The 18,961-nt window shown below is 37.1% G+C and overlaps 3 protein-coding genes across 5 annotated transcripts; 2 read left to right on the top strand and 1 right to left on the bottom strand.

The window, feature by feature from the left end:
• Positions 1-6: 6 nt before the first annotated feature.
• On the bottom strand, positions 7-5,594 carry LOC110859502 (canalicular multispecific organic anion transporter 2-like). The gene is given in 14 exon segments (XM_035859496.1): positions 7-118; positions 188-704; positions 782-1,158; positions 1,222-1,421; positions 1,499-2,835; positions 2,892-2,996; positions 3,059-3,174; positions 3,235-3,586; positions 3,826-4,229; positions 4,483-4,688; positions 4,749-4,883; positions 4,949-5,095; positions 5,167-5,457; positions 5,565-5,594. Coding segments are annotated over 14 exon segments (4,329 nt in total).
• A 4,299-nt stretch (positions 5,595-9,893) lies between these two features.
• Positions 9,894-12,890, top strand: LOC110859512 (guanine nucleotide-binding protein G(o) subunit alpha). 3 transcript variants are annotated; one of them, XM_035859589.1, is made up of 5 exons: positions 9,894-11,234; positions 11,321-11,481; positions 11,542-11,771; positions 12,032-12,209; positions 12,274-12,890. In XM_035859589.1, exons 2-5 carry the CDS (start codon positions 11,418-11,420, stop codon positions 12,450-12,452), a joined length of 651 nt encoding a protein of 216 aa, XP_035715482.1. In that variant the 5' UTR covers positions 9,894-11,234; positions 11,321-11,417; the 3' UTR covers positions 12,453-12,890. The 3 variants fall into 3 exon arrangements, with proteins under 3 accessions (XP_035715482.1, XP_035715480.1, XP_035715481.1); XM_035859587.1 differs by having other exon boundaries at positions 9,895-11,234; positions 11,534-11,771; positions 12,274-12,888; XM_035859588.1 differs by having other exon boundaries at positions 9,900-11,234; positions 11,534-11,771; positions 12,270-12,443.
• Positions 12,891-13,041: 151 nt separating this feature from the next.
• On the top strand, positions 13,042-18,439 carry LOC110859503 (oxygen-dependent choline dehydrogenase). The gene is given in 8 exon segments (XM_035859497.1): positions 13,042-13,684; positions 13,799-13,861; positions 13,950-14,092; positions 16,207-16,393; positions 16,687-16,949; positions 17,025-17,201; positions 17,263-17,851; positions 18,030-18,439. Coding segments are annotated over 8 exon segments (1,908 nt in total). The 5' UTR covers positions 13,042-13,551; the 3' UTR covers positions 18,383-18,439.
• The last annotated feature ends 522 nt before the right edge of the window (positions 18,440-18,961 follow it).

Consider the following 18,961-nt stretch of genomic DNA (forward strand, 5'->3'; position numbering starts at 1 on the left):
CATCCCTCACGTTAATCCAGCGTCCTTCGCCATACTGTAAAACATCGACGTCGTATCCGCCATTAGGTTTTCTGGGGAATTAAACTCAACAATTTGACCCCTGTCCAGTACCACGATTCTAGAAAGCCAATACGTACATTAAAAAAATCTGGGGTGGGCATGACATAATAAAAAAACTGGCCATTACCTTGTAGAATCCATAATAGTATTTAACCGATGCGCAATCGTTATCACTGTCGAATCCGCAAATTCTTGCCGAATTGTTTTCTGAATGAGGTCGTCCGTTTCGACAATGAAGTCGACAGCCGCAGTGGCCTCGTCTAGCACAAGTATTTTTGTTTTCCTTAGCAATGCGCGAGCTAGACAAATAAGTTGCTTCTGACCTACGCTGAAGTTTTGCCCCTCCTCAGCCACCTCATACTGTAGGCCTTGTGGCAAGGTCATAATATAAGATTTTAAATGAGCAGATTCCAAAGAGTCCCAGATTTGTTGGTCAGTATAGGCATCAAAAGGATCTAGGTTTGTCCTTAATATACCTGAGAAAAGTACTGGATCCTGCGGAATGATTGTGATTTTTGACCTTAAATCGTGCAATCCAATCTCCGTGATGTCTTGACCATCAATTATAATCTTGCCGGAGGTAGGCTCAATTAATCTGAATAGTGCCAGTGTTAAAGATGATTTCCCCGCGCCAGTTCGCCCCACTATAAATACATCAAAAACGGTATATACAGTAACGTTAAAGGAATTACTAAAGTTGTAAATTTACTATTTAGCATACCGATTCCAATTTTTTCACCGGGATTAAAAGTACATGAAATCCCTCTCAGCACCAAATCAAGTCCTTCGCGGTATTTAGTCTCGTAATTCACGAACTCAACCCTGCCCTGCGTCGGCCATTCATTCTTAGGTCGGAAACTAGTCTGGCAAGCGGCTTCCTGTGGTGTGTCATTGACCTCACTCATTCTCTCGACAGAGACAATGTTGGACTCCAGATCGGAGGCTTGTCGCACCAAGAAGTTTAAAAGTACGGTTATCTGGAGGGCAGAAGAAATAGACAAACCCGCAATTGCAGGGTCGACATTTGAGGCCACGGCAAATACTGCTGATGCAAATATGATCAAGCTTCCAATTGTCTCCAAGCGGGTAGTAATCCATCTAACGCGGGCATATTTCAGACTCCTGTACTGTGCAGTTTAAATAAATAACAACATAACTTACAAACTAGAAGCTATAAATGGATAACATGCCTTCTGATTATCGTCAATCTTTTGATGGCTTTCAGAAATGAATTCGTCTTGAAGACCAAACGCGCGGATAGTGGTAGATTCAGTGATTACCTCGCCAAATTTTGAGTAGATCGGGGACCTTGAGACGGACTCGAGACGCTTCAATTGACGGGATGTGGCAACGTAAAATCTCTATGGAAATAATAAGCTTTTCTGCATGTGTGAAAATTTCCTATAAAATAAGAATTAAATATAAATTGCTAACTCACCTGTAGGAATAGGTAATAGACCGCCACAGGAGCAATATAGATCAAGAACAATGGCGTAGAATATGCAATGTTGAAAATCGCACTCATCGTATTCAAGAACATGTTCAATCCATTTCGAATACTTTGTGGCAAAGCTGTATCTGCTATATCGACATCCTTTGTAAACTTATTCATCAAACGGCCCAGAGGCGTTGTGTCGAAAAACCACATCGGGGCTCGGATAATCTTGTGCAACATGTTGGCATGAAATCGCTCTGATGCATTCAACGTTGCAATCGCAATACTTGCGGCACCAATCAAGATTGCCACACTTTGAATACCTCCAAGTCCACCGTAACCGCTTAAGTATTTATTGGTCGTATCCCTGTTCTGAATTCCATTCCTTTCCTGCTCATCAATCGTGGCCTGTTTGGACCATGCAGAAAGCCAGATGTTGCCATAAGTGGCCGCGGCGGTTGAGAGGAGGATAAATCCAAATGCTGATAATGACATGAGAAGCCCAGCATTCTTTATGTAGTCGACAAATATCTTGGCTTGAATATTTCCGGATTGTGTTTTCTCCTCTTCAATAAGTTTTGGTTTTTCAGCAATTTCTTGCTTGACCGGGGTAGCATTCTCTTTTCCTAAGCTTTCCTGAGTTGATCGTCTCTTTTTCAGAATGACTTTGGAAGAATTCCTTCTCAACTTCTCCACCCCGACTAGTTCTTCAAGTTCCACGGCAAGTTTTACGTCAATCTCCTCCCCGTCTCCTGTGTTCAAGTGTTGGGCTAAAAAGTCCGCAAAACTGCCTCGATTTCCTATTAGTTATTGGAAAGTCCCCGTCTCGCTGACTCTACCGTCTTTAAGGACTATAATGTTATCAAATTTTGGAAGAAATGAGACGCCGTGGGTCACAAGGACTCTAGTTTTATCGTGAAGCAATCCTTGGGGTCCGATAAGTTTATCGAATATGTGTTTCCCGACATGCGCATCCACGGCGCTTAACGGGTCATCTAGAAGGATAATGTCGCTCTCTTTGTAGGCAGCTCGGGCAAGGGAGACTCTTTGCTTCTGGCCGCCGGATATATTTATTCCTTTCTCTCCTATCTCGGTTAGGTCACCATTATCCAAGAGTTCCAGGTCAGGACCTAGAGCATATGCCTCGATCACGCTTTTATACTTGGCCTCTTTGAAGCCGTCCTTGAACAAGATGTTGTCCCTCAAGCTGGCATTCTGAATCCAGGCAGTTTGTGCGACATAAGACACAGTACCATCAATGTTTACGGAACCCTTGTGTTTCTTCATATCGCCGAGTAATGCCGATAGTAAACTACTTTTGCCCGAACCCACGGTACCAACTGTATAAACAAAATATCAAATTGTGGCCATATCAGTCATCTACTTGAAATCATACCTACAGCGGTTAGGGAACCTTTCTTTACCGCGATGTTGATATCAGTTAACGTTGTACTCTCATCTGTCCATGAGAATGAGCCATCTCTTACAACGATTGGTTCATCTGCAAGAATGTGCTATTTTAAATATGCTTATTATATATTACATAAACTTATATGGACTCACCTCTGTTTGGTTCGTTGGTGACGCAAGTCTCCTCAATCTCTTCAGAATTGAGGTATCGATTTATACGGGTTATGCTGATAAGGGCCTGCACGATAAGAGCAATTACGGTGGGGAACCTACATTAAATAAAAAAGGTTCTAGTATGTTTATGTAAATTAGTTATTTTCAATCCTTACATTGTTATCGGCAATCTTATAATGTTAAACAGCGTTAAGGAGACAAACGTTTTTTCAGCGTTCAAATTATTTGTTTCGTCAGTCAACACGTATACGGCAAAGGTTGATAGCGAAACAAGAAGAGGGGCACAAGTAAAAGAGAACATTGTACTTGTCATGTAATAGGCCGCCCTCCTTAAAAGATGCATCTCACGATCTCTGAGTTTCGTCAATTGATCTGTGTAAGATTGTTCCCATCCGTAGAGTTTGAGTACCTTCATTCCAGTTAAGACTTCATTTATTAGTTTAACTCTGCCGTCCTTCACAACCATCTGTTTCATCTGTAAGGCACGTACTCTGCCCTGAGTAAATCCTGTGGACGTTACAAATTCAAATATGTAACATATCTTAATGTACAGGAATATATAAAGCGCTGTTGTTGTATATGTTAATTTTTGGAGTACACCGCATCAATTTCAACTCGCCCCACATATAGTTTCCCCTTGTCCCACACTAATGCTCTTTAGCACTATACATTGGGTTTATTGTTTTCACACGCACCATTACAGAGCCAACTTAATGGCTTCAAATTATTAGTTTATATAGATTTACCTGTAAGCGGCACAAGGAGGACCATGACCACCAACCCAGCAAAGACTGACCATCCTAACGTATTATAGAGAAAGTACATACAGAGAGGAATCTGCAACGGTGCGGTGAAGCCCATTAGAAAGAAACTTGACAAATCCATCAATCTCTGGGTGTCGACGCTCATCAAGTTAACAATTTCCCCGGCAGTAGTATCCCTCTTTGAGGCTGACGAAACCAGCAAGCTCTTCCGGTATATAACGGAAGAAAGCACTGTTCTGGTCCTCATTCCAATTAACATCATTCGTTTCATACTCTGTACGGATAGTATAGTCTGCAGGACGGAACAAGCTAAAAGTAATGCAGCATAAAGGTAGCCTTTCCAAGATTCTTCGAGGCTGTCAGGGGCAACGTGAGCGACCAGAAGTCTAAAACAGATCAGATCAATTGTACCGAGCAACGATTACGTTAATCTATATGTCCACCTACTTTAGTAACTCGGGGGAAATAAAAGGCAATAAATCCTGGACAATCTTCAAAAATATGGCGACAAACAGAGTTTTCCAAAAACATTTAAAAAGGATGGAAATTATACTAATTTCAAGTTTTTCTTTGCCAGGTTTTAAGGATTTCCTGTAAATAATGGCGTAGTAAATAAATAAATTCGGATTGAGAAAGTACAGTTCTTCATACATTTTAGCCTCCTGGACTGCCGCATCCCAAAATTTGCTAAATCGGAGTACCTGCTCTTCTGCCGTGTCATCTTCATTCAAATTCCACAAGTCGTCAAAGCCAAGTGGTCTCCTGTACCCTTTCCAGACCATAGTATCAAACCAGGAATAAATTAGTTTGGAAAGATATGAAGATTCTTTCTCAGGACACGGGTTCTGGAATCAAGTTAAATTATGTACCGTTGACATTTTAAAAATTTGAAGTAATTCACTTACTCCAACTAGAGCATCATCACTGTTTCGTCCACAACATCTGGTGTTACCGTTATCAGCAAAGGAATGCAAGATAAGCTGAATAGCAATTAGTGGGAAGATCATAAGCCGCGTGAGGTAAACGTGACGTAATTTTGACTGCAATATTAGGGACAGGAATATTACTACAAAATCCCACACGACCAAGCAAAAATAACACAAACTTGTTCCAATGTGTCGTCATATTTTCGAACTGCGGTTCGAAAAAGGATCGCCTCACAGGTCATGGCGAACGCCCAAAATAACCATTGTGTCCCTGAAGCACTAATTCCTTTGTTTTTTGATAACGCTAAGAGAGAAAGGGCTAGAGTCTAGGAAACATTTAGAATTAATTTAATTCATGTTTATAAAACTTGTAATTTATTTTTATAAACATATTTACATAAGAAATCAGCCTCGATGCAATAGCAACATTATCCACGGCTCCAGTCTCGTCATACTTTTGGATTATTATGAGATGAACAATCCCAACAATTAGTAGACATACGGTAACGCAACTTTGTAAAATACTCAATAATTTCCAACGAATTCGTTCTCGTTTCGAATTAATGGAAAAATTGATATCAAATGGAGCAAAGAATATGAGAAAAGCGGTTGGAAGCCAGGTTAAGACGGTAGATTCGAAACATGGTGAAAAGTATGGATCTGTAGTATCCCAGGTGAGATTTCGGATCTATTAAATATTTAACAAAAATTGGGTGGTTTATAGATAAAATATTTTGAATTACATAAATTACTTATGTAAAAATGTAAATAAAACATTTTATATACAAGAATTACCCAAAATTCAGAACCACAAAAGTCTTCCATTTTTTAAGTTTTGCACCAAGTGTTAAATTACGCCTTGTCGCCTCCAAGGTTGGTACGCAATTAATTAAATAGAGTTGACATTATCTACCTTACCAAATATTGCCCAAAATTATAACGCGTGCTTAATTGAAATAGTTATGATTTCACCATGACATGAGGTGATGATGAGGTGATGTGATGAAAAATGTTAAGTAGGTTTGCCGATAAAAACACTTCTTGGTAAGAGTGAAAAATTTCATTGTGCTATGCAATGAGGTGATTAACTGGTGTTTTTATATCTAATCTGACTTTAATTAATTAGAGAGGTACGAACAGCTTATTGTTGCCCATTGTAGATAATGATTAATAATTTATCCGTATATACAGTATTTTCGAGCAAAACTGAACATTGTCTCCAAACTTTATTGTGAATGTAGCTTGAAATTTCTCACTACACTGACCAGCATTCCTTTAGAGTTATAGCAGGGAAAAGGAAGCCTTTTCAAATTTCTCACATTTTTTCCAGTACAGTCATATTAACAATTTACGTAGCAAAAGTACCTCTTAAAATTATCCTAAAGTTTATAGAAATGAATAGCAAAGTGGATATTAGAATACATGATGAATATTAAAATCTTAAATGGCAATCAAGACTTAGGAATATTTCTCTGAGATTAAAAAAATTAAGTGGCAAAATGTTGATTCTTTGTACAACTTGTATAATACAATTTACCATGGCCCCAGTCACCAAGCTATGTATTCAGCTATTTTGTTCTCAAAATAGGCCTGACCGATATATATGTAAAAAAAATTAAGTCTTTTGCCACCAAGTATGATGTGACAGACACATATACAGGATTATTCCATAAGCCACGAGTCGGGATAGTAACCGAGTTTCCCAGAAACCTCATAGAAATAGCGAAGAAATGAGGTCTTTCGACCTCCTCATGCACTTTGGAAAAAATATGATGGAGGTCAAAAGACCACCTTATGTTTAGGAAATTCATAAAATATGAATGTTTTTGCATACAAATTAATCTTACTCTTAACATGAACTGCAGGAAAGTGCAAAACCACTCAACCTCGTGCTTCGCAACGAGTGCATGCTTACATATAAAAACTTTTATCACGCAAAATATTCACAATCTAATCCTCCAAAGGCCGTCAACATTATAGTATAGGAGAGGATAGGGCGTTATTTTTTACGGAGAGATTTCGTGGCGTAAATGTCCCAGCACTTACATTGCATTCAGCAGCCACTGTTCATCCATTGTTTTCTGATACGTAACCTGCATCTCACACATTACCACTGACAAAATAATTTTACCGTATAGTGAAACGTAAATACCCGACCAAAAACCCGAATACGGGAATGTGGGATCTTTTCGCATACCCACTTTACTTTTGATCATCATACATGGTCAATACGTTACTGGATATTGCCAAATTCTACTCAACTAATACTTATGTACACGTTTCTGTACGTTTAAGAGATTCCATCTGAGAAATTACTCACCCACTTTCTCGATGTGATCATCCTTTACAAAGAGTGCAATTATTTTAATTCCTATTTTTCTAATTTATTTTTCGAACTTATTCCTAGCTAATCAAAGATGGGTTGCACAATGTCCATCGAGGAAAAGGCTGCCGTAGCACGGTCCAAGGAGATTGATAAGTATTTGGCAGAAGAAGCTTTGCGGTCAAGCAAAGACTTTACTTTGCTACTTCTCGGTAATTAATTAGATATATATTGAGAATATTGTGATGTTGTTTTGTGCAACCTGAACAAGCAGAAAATTTTCAGGTTGAAATCTGAATTAGGTCAACATATTTATGTATTGATATCAATTCACGTACTTACAATTTCTTAATTTCTCAATCTTATACAAGATTGTAGATATTTCATTTAGCGAAATTATTCTGGAATTAATTGATTACAAATTTACTACCAGGTGGTGACGAATCCGGGAAAAATACGATAATACAACAAATAAATATTTTTACAAAAAACACTCTTAGGTTCGGCAATTGATAACGCATATAAAATAAAATATAACTTGAAAAAGTAAAAAATCTAAGGTGAGGCAAGTGCACTTAAAAGTATAAAACAAGCCCCCCTCACCCCTTAACATTACCTCGCCTGGGCTGATGATCACAAAGAACTCATTATGATCATGGCTATTATTTAGCTGCGCCGTGTTAATTATACTGAATAGTTTCTAATTTATTCAACTTTTAAATAGTTAAATTAAATTGACAATATTTCATTTTAAAACAGATTTCTTGATAGTGTTTCAGAAACTGTCTATTTTTGAAGTTTAACAGAATTTGCTTACTTTCTGTTGCAAGGAATAATTCAATTTCCACACTATGTACATATATCTAATTCAAATAAATATTAATTTTGTAAATAAAGATTATTTTTCACGATGGATGAGAACAGTTCAATTAAAAGTTATCATCAGCCCAGGCGAGGTAATGTTAAGGGGTGAGGGGAGCTTGTTTTATACTTTTAAGTGCACTTGCCTCACCTTAGATTTTTTACTTTTTCAAGTTATATTTTATTTTATTCTTTTTCTCTATAAGAATTAAATCTGGTTTACGAAAACCCATAATTTATCAGGATGCGTGAATATATGGATAAAATTTTGTCTCCCTACTCATTTTAAGAATTTAATTTGTAAATCCCAAATTTTTTTTTTACTAAACGGACATTGGGGGTATTCATGACGAGTTCGCATCTTTAGCAACGATAACAACAAATTAAAGTTCGCAAGTTCGCAAGATATTTCCATCGAAAATTGGCTTGCGAACTTGTGCGCCTCAAGGCTAGTATTTAGTTCGCAAAATTTCATAAAAAATTATGTTGCGATGCGAACTCGTGATGAATACCCTCATTGTATGGCAAATAACAAAATTAGATCCACCAAAAAAACATAACGCACTGTGGGTGTAACCACATGGTTACTATATGGTAACCAATGGGTAATTTTTGTAATAAGGATAACTCGGTGGTTTTTTGACTAATTGGGTCGAAATTTTTTTTCCACTATATAAAGTGGGTGCGGTCTTTCATCAAATCAGCTACCCAGCTATGTAGGTAGTCTCCTTCATAGAGAAATCGCACTTTTGAAAATTCACCACCACTAAAACTTTTTTCTAGGAGGTCGGATCAAAAATCTGGTTCAGATAGCACTAGATCATGTCCGTAATTGATTTTAAGGTCTCTTGACATTTTTCTCTAAAACGCACCCATTTGGCTGTAGAGCGTGCTCAAGGTTTCGAGAGGGGGGGGGTGAATGCATACTAAGGTGTAACTGTAACCATGGACTTTTTACCTCACCTTAGAACTAGAAAACAAGCAATCTTAAACTTACATTTTACTAAATATCACAGTCCAGATTTAATTTCTCGCATTCACCATAACTGTAGTGCAATATTATTTTTATATTGCCTCGCCGTGGCCCTATCAGTGTACATGTTTATTTTATTATGGCAGGAGGAATAAATAAATTAAGAATTTATTATTACGATCTATCCTTGCTGCACAAAATACCATTCGCTTCCTAAATCAAAAATATTTATAAATATAAGCAGAGATTTATGTATCAAGTGTTTTTGCTGAAAAGTAGTTCGCAACAAACGTAAGATAGATTTGATAAAAAATTGGCCTAAGGTGTCACTGAAAAATTACAATGATCCTAAATGTTGAATTAAATCACTGCAATTGCAGACACAATATTTGCTTGCTTATTTTCGAGATAACCCAGGTTATAAATTAACATTTATTTTCATTTCTATCATAGGACTGTCTTTGACTGACATCTAGGAATGGAGGACATCTTTTAGCCATTAGTAAATTTTAATATAACATCGTAGTTATCTGTAACAAATTGAATTAGAGTTTTGTGTAAGATCATTTTAGGATGGAGAAGACTGATCAAAATAATAGGTCTTAAATTTATATACAGGCCCACGGCGAGGCAATATAAAAATAATATTGCACTACAGTTATGGTGAATGCAAGAAATTAAATCTGGACTGTGACATTTAGTAAAATGTAAGTTTAAGATTGCTTGTTTTCTAGTTTTATATGCGTTATCAATTGCCGAACCTAAGATTGTTTTTTGTAAAAATATTTATTTTCTAGTTTTAATATGATTTATTATTTTAATTTAAGTTAAATAAAATACGCTTTAATTTATTGCTTAATAATTTTTAAATTAATTAATTAACTAATTTAATTAATTAATTAAATTAATTAATTTAAAATTAATTAATTAACCAGCTCTAGAGCGTAATAATTAACAAATATATATAGCTGTAGTAGATTAAAGGTTGCAGTCATATAAATGTAAAAATCGCAATCATCTGGCCCCTGTAGCTTAAAAAGTCACAAATACTTCTGAATTTTATACTTTTCCCCGACTTGACCTTGACCAGAATCTGGAGGTTTGTGGTTGCATGGGAAACACCCACGAAGTAACTTAAATTTGTTATTTCAATATTTGGCACCGTTTCTTGACAGAATCTCATCTTGCCCCTAAAGGGGGTGTGACTGGGCACACCCCAAAAATAATTAATAAAAACAATATCGAATTAAATATTGACGTCCTAAGCTCATTGTATATCAATTTTGGTTAAAAATGAGCGACGTATTGAGATTACCACAACTCTCAATATATGGAACTCCTCCCCTCATGGGTGTGGTCAATGACCACTGGTACATAAAATTGATTCGTTGTAAATATGTTTACTTTCTAAACATGTGCCAAGACTCCTGCCCCCATAATTCGAAAAAAATATGTATAAAATGCATCAGGTAATTTTAACCCGTAACCACACCCCTCTCTGGGGGGTGTAACATGATTAGTTGTTACATTAAAAAAGTTTCCCATGTTAATAGAAATACATTAGAATTTGCAAAAACGAGCAAAAAAAATGGAACCTTTCGGGTATCGAACCCGGAACCTACAGGGCCAGAACCCGGAGGCACTAGCCCAGAGCCATGTAGGCTACATTTGATGATCGTGGTGTTATGGTCATGCTTATTGTCATTGATATATGGCTCAATGTATTTAGTTATGTAAGTGGTTCGGAACTCGTTTTCTATAAGAAAAACTAACAAAACTTAATTTTTTCAATCGAAAGAAATTAAGTTAGAGAATTATGTAAAGATTTTGCCTTTTGTCATTTTTTGGTTCGATTCATCGTTTTGGCTGAAACCTTGTGGGACTTTTTGAGCACCCACGCTGAATGCATATCTTATGCTTCGCAGGGCCCAACTTTAGCATATTTACATTTGCTTTTTGAGACGGGGCCCCGCTTTCCGGCTTTGCCTCACCTAAGAAATGAGGTAAGCAGTAGATTACATACGTCTCACTACAATACGAAATTAATTTTCATTTTCCCTATCCTCCGACACTATGGTAATGCATTAGAAGATAGAAAAAATGAAAGTGAATGTCGTAGTATAAATTGGGTGTTGTGCATGAATTTCGTGAAAATCGTGAAAATAGAATCATATACGGCGTAGGATTCATCCGAGAAGATTTAAACACGTATCGCCCTGTCATCTACAACAACACGATTTATTCTTTCATAAGCATTTTGAGAGCTATGCCCAGTCTTGGGATCAGTTTTCACAACAATGAGAGAGAAGTGAGTAGTCAATGTTATATTTTTTTAACATCATACTTATAGTAATGTCAGAAAATATATGCATTCCATAATTGCATATTTTCCAGTTTGATGCAAAACTGATGTTTGATACCGTACAAAGGTTCACTGACACGGAACCATTTTCAGAAGAATTGCTGCTGGCGATGAAAAGACTCCGGGACGATGCCGGTGTGCAAGAGTGCTTTGCAAAATCGAACCAGTTCCAGATTAACGATTCTGCCCAATAGTAAATTTTGTAAATGTATGAACAATAAACTGGGAATTAATTATGATTTCAGTTTTCTAGATTATTTGGATAGAATTGGGATGTCCAACTATGAGCCGACAGAACAAGATATTTTGCGCACCCATGTCAGCATTTGTGGATTTAATGAAATCACCTTTCCCATTGGAAACTTGAACTTTACAATTTATGATATTCCCAATGTGCGTTGCGGAAGTAGGAGAAAATGGAACCACATTTTTAAGACAGCGACAGCCATCATGTTCTGCGTCGCGATGTCGGAATATGATCAGGTATCTATGTATGTATATAAACGGAAGGAATTCACGCGTACTTACAGTAGCAACGTTCACAAATAGTTAAAGTTAGCTAAATTCGCAAAATATTTGGTTGAAAATCGGTTTGCAAACTTGCACAAGTTATTGATGAGCAAAAAATTTGCAAAAATTGGATAATCTCACGCTGCGAAGTACGCTTGAATACCGTCATGGCATATGTGCATTAATCTACATATGTAATCTGTCTGACTAATTGACGTTAAAATAAATGTCAGGTTCTACACGAAGATGAAACCACAAATCGAATGCAGACGACCTTGTCATTGTTTGATTCAATTTGCAACAACAGGTGGTACACAGACACGCCGATCATTCTATTTCTGAACAAGATGGATTTATTCAAAGAGAAAATTAAAAAGTCTCCTCTCACTCTATGCTTCCCAGACTATAAAGGTGAGATTAGTGCAGTTATTTTTGTCAAATTATTTCTACACCTTTATAAAAAAAATATAGATAGGTCGTGGCGACGAAAATTCAGCGGTGGATTATATCATGACCCAATTTGATGTCAAGAATAAGTCGACGACAAAATCAATATATTTCTACAAGATGTGTGCTCTGGATGGATGGACTATAAAAGCAGCGTTTGATGACATTGTTAAGAATCGTTTATACGAGGGTTTCTGCACTTATTAAATGTGAAGGTAAAATTGGGGAAAAATGGTATTCATTAATTCAAGTCAAATTTATATATATTATATTATTGAATTGTACCGCAGAATTTATATAAGGTATGGAAATTACTTAAGTTTGTATTTTTTGCTAATATAGTATTTGAGTTGATTGGGTAAATCTACATAAGTGTAATATTAAATGTGATACATATTTTATTAAATACTATCGGCTTTATAATAAAAAAAGGACCAATACATTTCTAATTTAAGAGCGTATCTTATACCGAGGTATCCAGTCGATAACTTACTGAATAGTACATATTTATAGCAATTCTTTTTTCCATGCTTTTTCAAGTTAGGCCAATCGCTGTAGGAACTACTCCCTTGGAGGACCCATAGAAAAGTCCCTACATTGTAATTGAGTCACAAAAACTTCCACGACTCATACGGAACGGACCTACGCAGCAGAAATCCAAAAACAACAAAATAACATTGAAATAATGAGAATTCAGATTTTTTCATTTTTCTAAACAAAATTTTCCGTTATTGGAACGAGAACTGATTACATATTTATTATGAAGCACTAAACTTGGATGTATGTGCATGCCAAATTTGAAATGTCTAGGGTGAAATTTAAATTTGATGTTAACTGTGGAGTTATCATCATAACGCACATTCGCTTGCACGGCCCCTGTTTACTCCTGCATATGCTGACCACCATCAGTAATAATTCATCACTTGCACTCCAATATAAGCACCTCTATGAAGGAATTATTTTATAAATGAGATAAGCGAATAAATATTAAATGGGGGGGGGGTCAGCGATTTTTGCTGCATATTGTACTCCGTTATGAACTTACTGAAGGAGAATGACTGTTGAAATTTTAAGGTACATCCATTCCATGCTGAAAAATAGTTTCAGACAGCCAGCCAAGTTAGTAATCCCCAGATGTCAATCACATATCTAATCTATAAAGGGGATTATAAATACAATGACAAAATTCCAATGTGTTGCATAAACTGTATGTAATTAAGCTTAACGCAATCAGTTGAGTGTCTAGCCCGAACAGAAGAGAAACATATTTATAGTTTAAAAAACTAGAATAAGTTCATGGAGTAAGATGATGGAATTCTTAAAATTGTTTATTATTTTACTCTTGTTTTTTGACCAAAAGCTTTACGCTGCGGAGTTTGAATATGAAAATTGCCTAGAAAACAATCCTATGGTGGATGAAGAATTTGACTTTATTGTGGGTATGTTTATATCGATATATTTACGTTCGACAATTAGGCGGACGGAGAAAGTCGAAAAATAAGGGGATTAAATTTAAAGTTTCACTTTGCAATAAATTATATTTACTATCGCAGTTGGTGCGGGCGCAACTGGGTCTGTGGTTGCTAATCGGCTTTCAGAAAGTGGTACCTATTCAGGTATGTTCAAGACGGAATGCATAACTTTATCCATCACTAACCTGGAAATATTGATGTAAAGCTGAAAATCATGACATCTTTCACGCAGTTCTTTTGCTTGAAGCTGGAGGTCCACCCCACTGGTCCACTGAAATTCCTCGTCGAGCGGAAGAAACTTGTGACCAGTCGCAATGGGATTGGAATTTCTTGTCAACACCTCAAACTAAGGCTGGATTCGGTTTTCCAAATAATGTAATGTCAGTTATATTCTTAAACATTCGGGAAAATACAAATCTAACCCGATTTTCGATGGGAAAAGCAACATATTGGTGGTCTAAATTCAGTGTAGCTGCGATAGCGCAAGCTTCATTGTTTTTGCCTACCAGGCCAGAGGTCTTCAGTTCGATTCTTGGTGAGTGCAAAAATTATTTTTTGCATTATGTGTTTCGATTTTTTTGGTGCAATTCAACTTTTATTTACTATTAATGTTTGCAAGTTAATGAAATAAGTGAAGCAACCAGGATTCTGAGCAATATAAAATTTAAATCCGACCTCTTCCAATTGACTAAATTATTGCAAAAAAAATCATTATTTATGCAATTTTACACAAAATCCTGATTACTTCACTTATTTCATTGAGGCAATTCACGACCCCCCTTCGTAACCTTCGTAACTTTGTAAACTTTGTAAATTCATTCATAAAAAATAATTTATGAATGAGTTTACAAAGTTTACATAGTTACGAAGGTTACGAAGGGGGGTCGTGAATTGCCTCATTAACTTGCAAACATTAATAGTAAATAAACGTTGAATTGCACCAAAAAAATCGAAATACATAATGCAAAAAATAATTTATGCACTCACCAAGAATCGAACTGAAGACCTCTGGCCTGGTAGACAAAAACAATGTAGCTTGCGCTATCGCAGCTACACTGAATGTAGACCCACCAATATGTTGCTTTTCCCATCGAAAATCGGGTTAGATTTGTATTTTCCCGAATGTTTAAGAATATAACTGACTCTACAGTATATCAGAATATTTTTCGCACCCCTTTAATTCTAAATAAAATTGCTTCGAGGTACGGATCCAGAAATTTACACAGTGAATTCCAAACTATGTAGGGTTTCAGCTGGACAATATTGTCTATCGGACATTGTCCAAAAGTGGTTTTATACATCAAATTCATATAAAAATATTGAAGTCTGAGGTTTTTAAAAGTATTTGAAATTTACAAAATGAGCAAAGATGGTCTTAGGATAAGGACCTACTTGTATTGTTCTTATTCCTTAGCATTCACCAGTGAGGGATACGAATTATACAAGTAGATTATTACCCCAAAACCACTATTATCCATTTGGTATATTTTTGGTTTGAACACGGGGTTGCCGGTGAGATGATTATCTCATATCATGATGAGATGAGACGGGACATAAATGATATGAGACAGCACATGACTCATATGATATGAGTGAGAAAAAATAAACGTGTGATGAGATGAATTTTGGTGAGAAGTACTTATTGCCAAACTTATTACTGCCAATCATGACCAAATTTTGTGAAGCGTTACCTTCACAAAGTATTTTTTGAATATTAAATCACAATTTCAGAAAATTGTTTTAGGTGAAAATTAATCCTGTGTGCTTGCGGACATTTTTAGATTTCAAATTTTATAGGTATCAAAGAATCAAGCGTTGAGTGAAGCCAGGAACAATTCAGGAGCGTATCTGATAAAAGGTTTAATCAAATGGAAGTCAGAAAAAAAATTAAGCAGACATTATTGTTGACAGTTTAAAAAATGTATGGCAACGAGTAGACTAGATTAGATAATATTTTTTACGTTTCTAATCAAATTGATGAATAACTTTTTGATAAATATTTTTTTAGCGCAAAATAATACTTTGCATTGTAAATTATTGCAATTTGAGTAACTTCATATTGAAGTGAGGTGAGATGTATGTAATGAGCCGAGATGACATCTTGATTATCTCATTTAAGGTCCATCTCATCTCGCTAGGTAATGAGATGAGATGAGATGAGATAGTGCTTAGCTCATTGGCAATCCTATAGTGACGGGCTTGTCCAAAAAGTGTTTTGGATGTGCAAAACGAACTGACTACAATCAAAAATGAAAGAAATTTTAGATTTAAAGCCACAAAATCTAGTTCGTCATTCGACAAGAGTCTTCACTTTTCAAAGTTCTGAATCCGTATCTAACCAGTAAGACCGAATCTTTGCGATATGACAGTTTCCTAAATGTGTGTCATCAATATTGTATTGTATATTGCAAATTGGACCTTGTTGAGTTAAGAACGTAATTTTATTAATATTTATTTATATTTTTCTCAAACAATACATAAAATCGCAGAGGATAAAACTTTACCGAGGGAAGATGCTTGGGGGCAGTAGTAGTCATAATGGAATGTATTACATCCGAGGAAACGCCAAGGATTTTAACAAGTGGGCATTACTTGTTGAAGATGACCGGTAGAATTTTACAAACGTCCTGCCGTATCTCAAGAAAATTGAGACGTATTACGGTAACTACGACACAAGTGAGTATTTCTTTTAATAGCACGAAAGTATAAAAGACTATATGTAGCACATTTCCATTTTGCCGTTATGACAATTGTGAATTGTGATTAGTTGAATTTGAAATTGGTGCGCAATTTATTCAACTAAAAAAGTAACTTATGTAATATTAGTTCACATTCTTGCCCCATATTTTGTCGCGCATCATCTTCAAAATTTTAATAGGGTTTCATTGATTATTTGGCTTCTATGTATTCATGTTTTTAAATCTTCCATGTTAAGACACCACATTCTTCACATTTTATATTTGTATCAGGCTCAGAATACCGAGGTGATAGTGGCCCACTGCAAATCACTGACCAAAACTTCCCCCCACTAAACGACGAGTGGTTAGACGCCGGGGCACAATTCGGGTATCCAATTAACCTGGATCAAAATGCGGACCAACTATCTTCATTTTTCCCAAGTCAAGTAAATATTGACCAGCGTGGTCGTCGCAGCTCAGCATACGAAGGCTATATCGTGCCGGCGCGCGATCGACCCAATTTGAAAATTTTGTGTAACGCGTATGTCACCAAGGTACAAAAATATTTAATGTGTTTTTTTTCGTAACTGCATATTTAATTAAATTGATTCGTGGTAAAAAATATTTAGTTAAACTTTGCCGACGGGAACGAGGCTGTGATTGAGGGCGTCACATTCACCCGACATTGGGCCGAGGTGACCATTAAAGCAAGAAAGGAAGTTATTCTGAGTGCCGGTGCTTATCAAACTCCGCAACTACTCATGCTATCCGGCATAGGGGACGCTGCTCATTTGGGAGACGTTGGGGTAATGTGATTCATGGCCATGCATGACCTCATCTTTACCTTAAGTTTCTACTAAATCCCAGATTACTCCCCGTATTGACATTCCTGCCGTTGGGAAAGGTCTCCAGGATCATCCGGGCGTTCTCTTCGGTCCATTTATTCTAAACACGAGTTACATTCCGCCAGTCGTATCTGGTCCTGAGGTAGAAGAGGAATACGCCCAGAATGGAACAGGTCCACTTTCATCCCCCCTATTTTCTGGGGCGGCTATCACTTCCACTCAGGGGGACCCCACCTGGCCCAATGCCCTCTTCCAACTTCTCCCCAGTTTCCGCCCCAACTGGCCAGGATACGATTTGGACGAGGATCCGGCCCTCATTCCGTACTCGGTAACTCTGGTCATCAATCACGCCCTCCCGAAAAGTGAGGGAGCCATCAGGCTGAATTCGTCCAACCCGATCCACCCACCGGAAATTGGTGTCAATTACTTTGATGTAGACGAGGATTTAACAGATATGGTGGACATGCTAAAATTTTCGATAACTTTGCTCGAAGAGAGTGAAAGCTTTGCTAGGTTTGGGACCAAGTTTTGGAGTGGGAAGATGAAGCAATGCGCCATGTTTGAGGATAGGTCGGACGAATATTTCAAGTGCTACTTGAGACACTATGCGAGTAAGTGAAATAATATGGATTTATCAATTTTTTACTGAAAGGTTAGGTGGCGGTGTATGCGTAATTTCTATTCGAGCACCATTTAACCTCTCAGAATAATCAAATAGCAATTTGATATATTAATATTGCCTCAACCATAACGAGTAGATGGTGGAAATACATATTTGTTTTCATGTAGGGACAGGCCATCATCCCTCTTGCACGGCAAGAATGGGGAAGACCGGGGATGTGCAAAATTCCGTGGTGGATTCTAACCTCAAGGTACACAGAGTACTGGGACTAAGGATTGCGGACGCTTCAGTTTTTCCGACAATCACGAATGCAAATATCCACGCGCCATGTTTCATGATTGGAGAAATGTTATCGGATTTTGTTCTTAAAGAGTGGGAAGAAGGGGTGTCACCGAGCGCACGTCCCACCTTCCCAGCCACTTCTACCGTGGCGGCGGAAGGCAGCTCAAATCAGCTCGCGGTATTTGCAAAAGTAGCGGCGGCATTGGTTTATTTTCCCATCCTGTCGCAAAGATTATAAACTTTTAAATAGAAAAGTATGTATAATTTAGTTAACGAATAATAAAGACAGCAATGCAGAAAATACGATTCACTCAATAATGATTTATTTAGCTAGATTATCTAGCTGGGTTTAAATTGTGGGACGAAATATGGGAGATACTGAAAAGCAGGGTTTCGAGTGGCCAAAACTAAATTGGACAGTACAGTGTCCAAAAGTGTCCAAAAGGCATTTTTAGCCGGCCACCAATATAGATGGCAAGTGTCCAAAATGTCCAAAAGTGGCCAAACGTGGCCAATGAGAGACTTTCTCCAACTTTTGGACATTTCTCCCACTTTTGGACATTTCTCCCACTTTTGGACAGCTTTGGACATTTAAAAACGAAACCCTGATAAAAAGACAGGATTATTGACAAGGACGGGTTGAGTTTGAATGTTGATTAGTATTATACGTACCTGCCAAAGAAATCGCGTTAACGCAGGAATGCGGCCGCTCGTTTGTCGCCCGTTTTGCGGGCAATTCTGTTCCCAATTTCATTTATGAGGCAAGACCCTCCTGCCCCAAATACCTGGCGACTCCAAAACAAATAATATGTACATT

The sequence above is a fragment of the Folsomia candida genome, unplaced genomic scaffold, assembly GCF_002217175.1.
Source record: "Folsomia candida strain VU population unplaced genomic scaffold, ASM221717v1 Fcan01_Sc026, whole genome shotgun sequence".
In the NCBI taxonomy this organism is placed as follows: domain Eukaryota; kingdom Metazoa; phylum Arthropoda; class Collembola; order Entomobryomorpha; family Isotomidae; genus Folsomia; species Folsomia candida.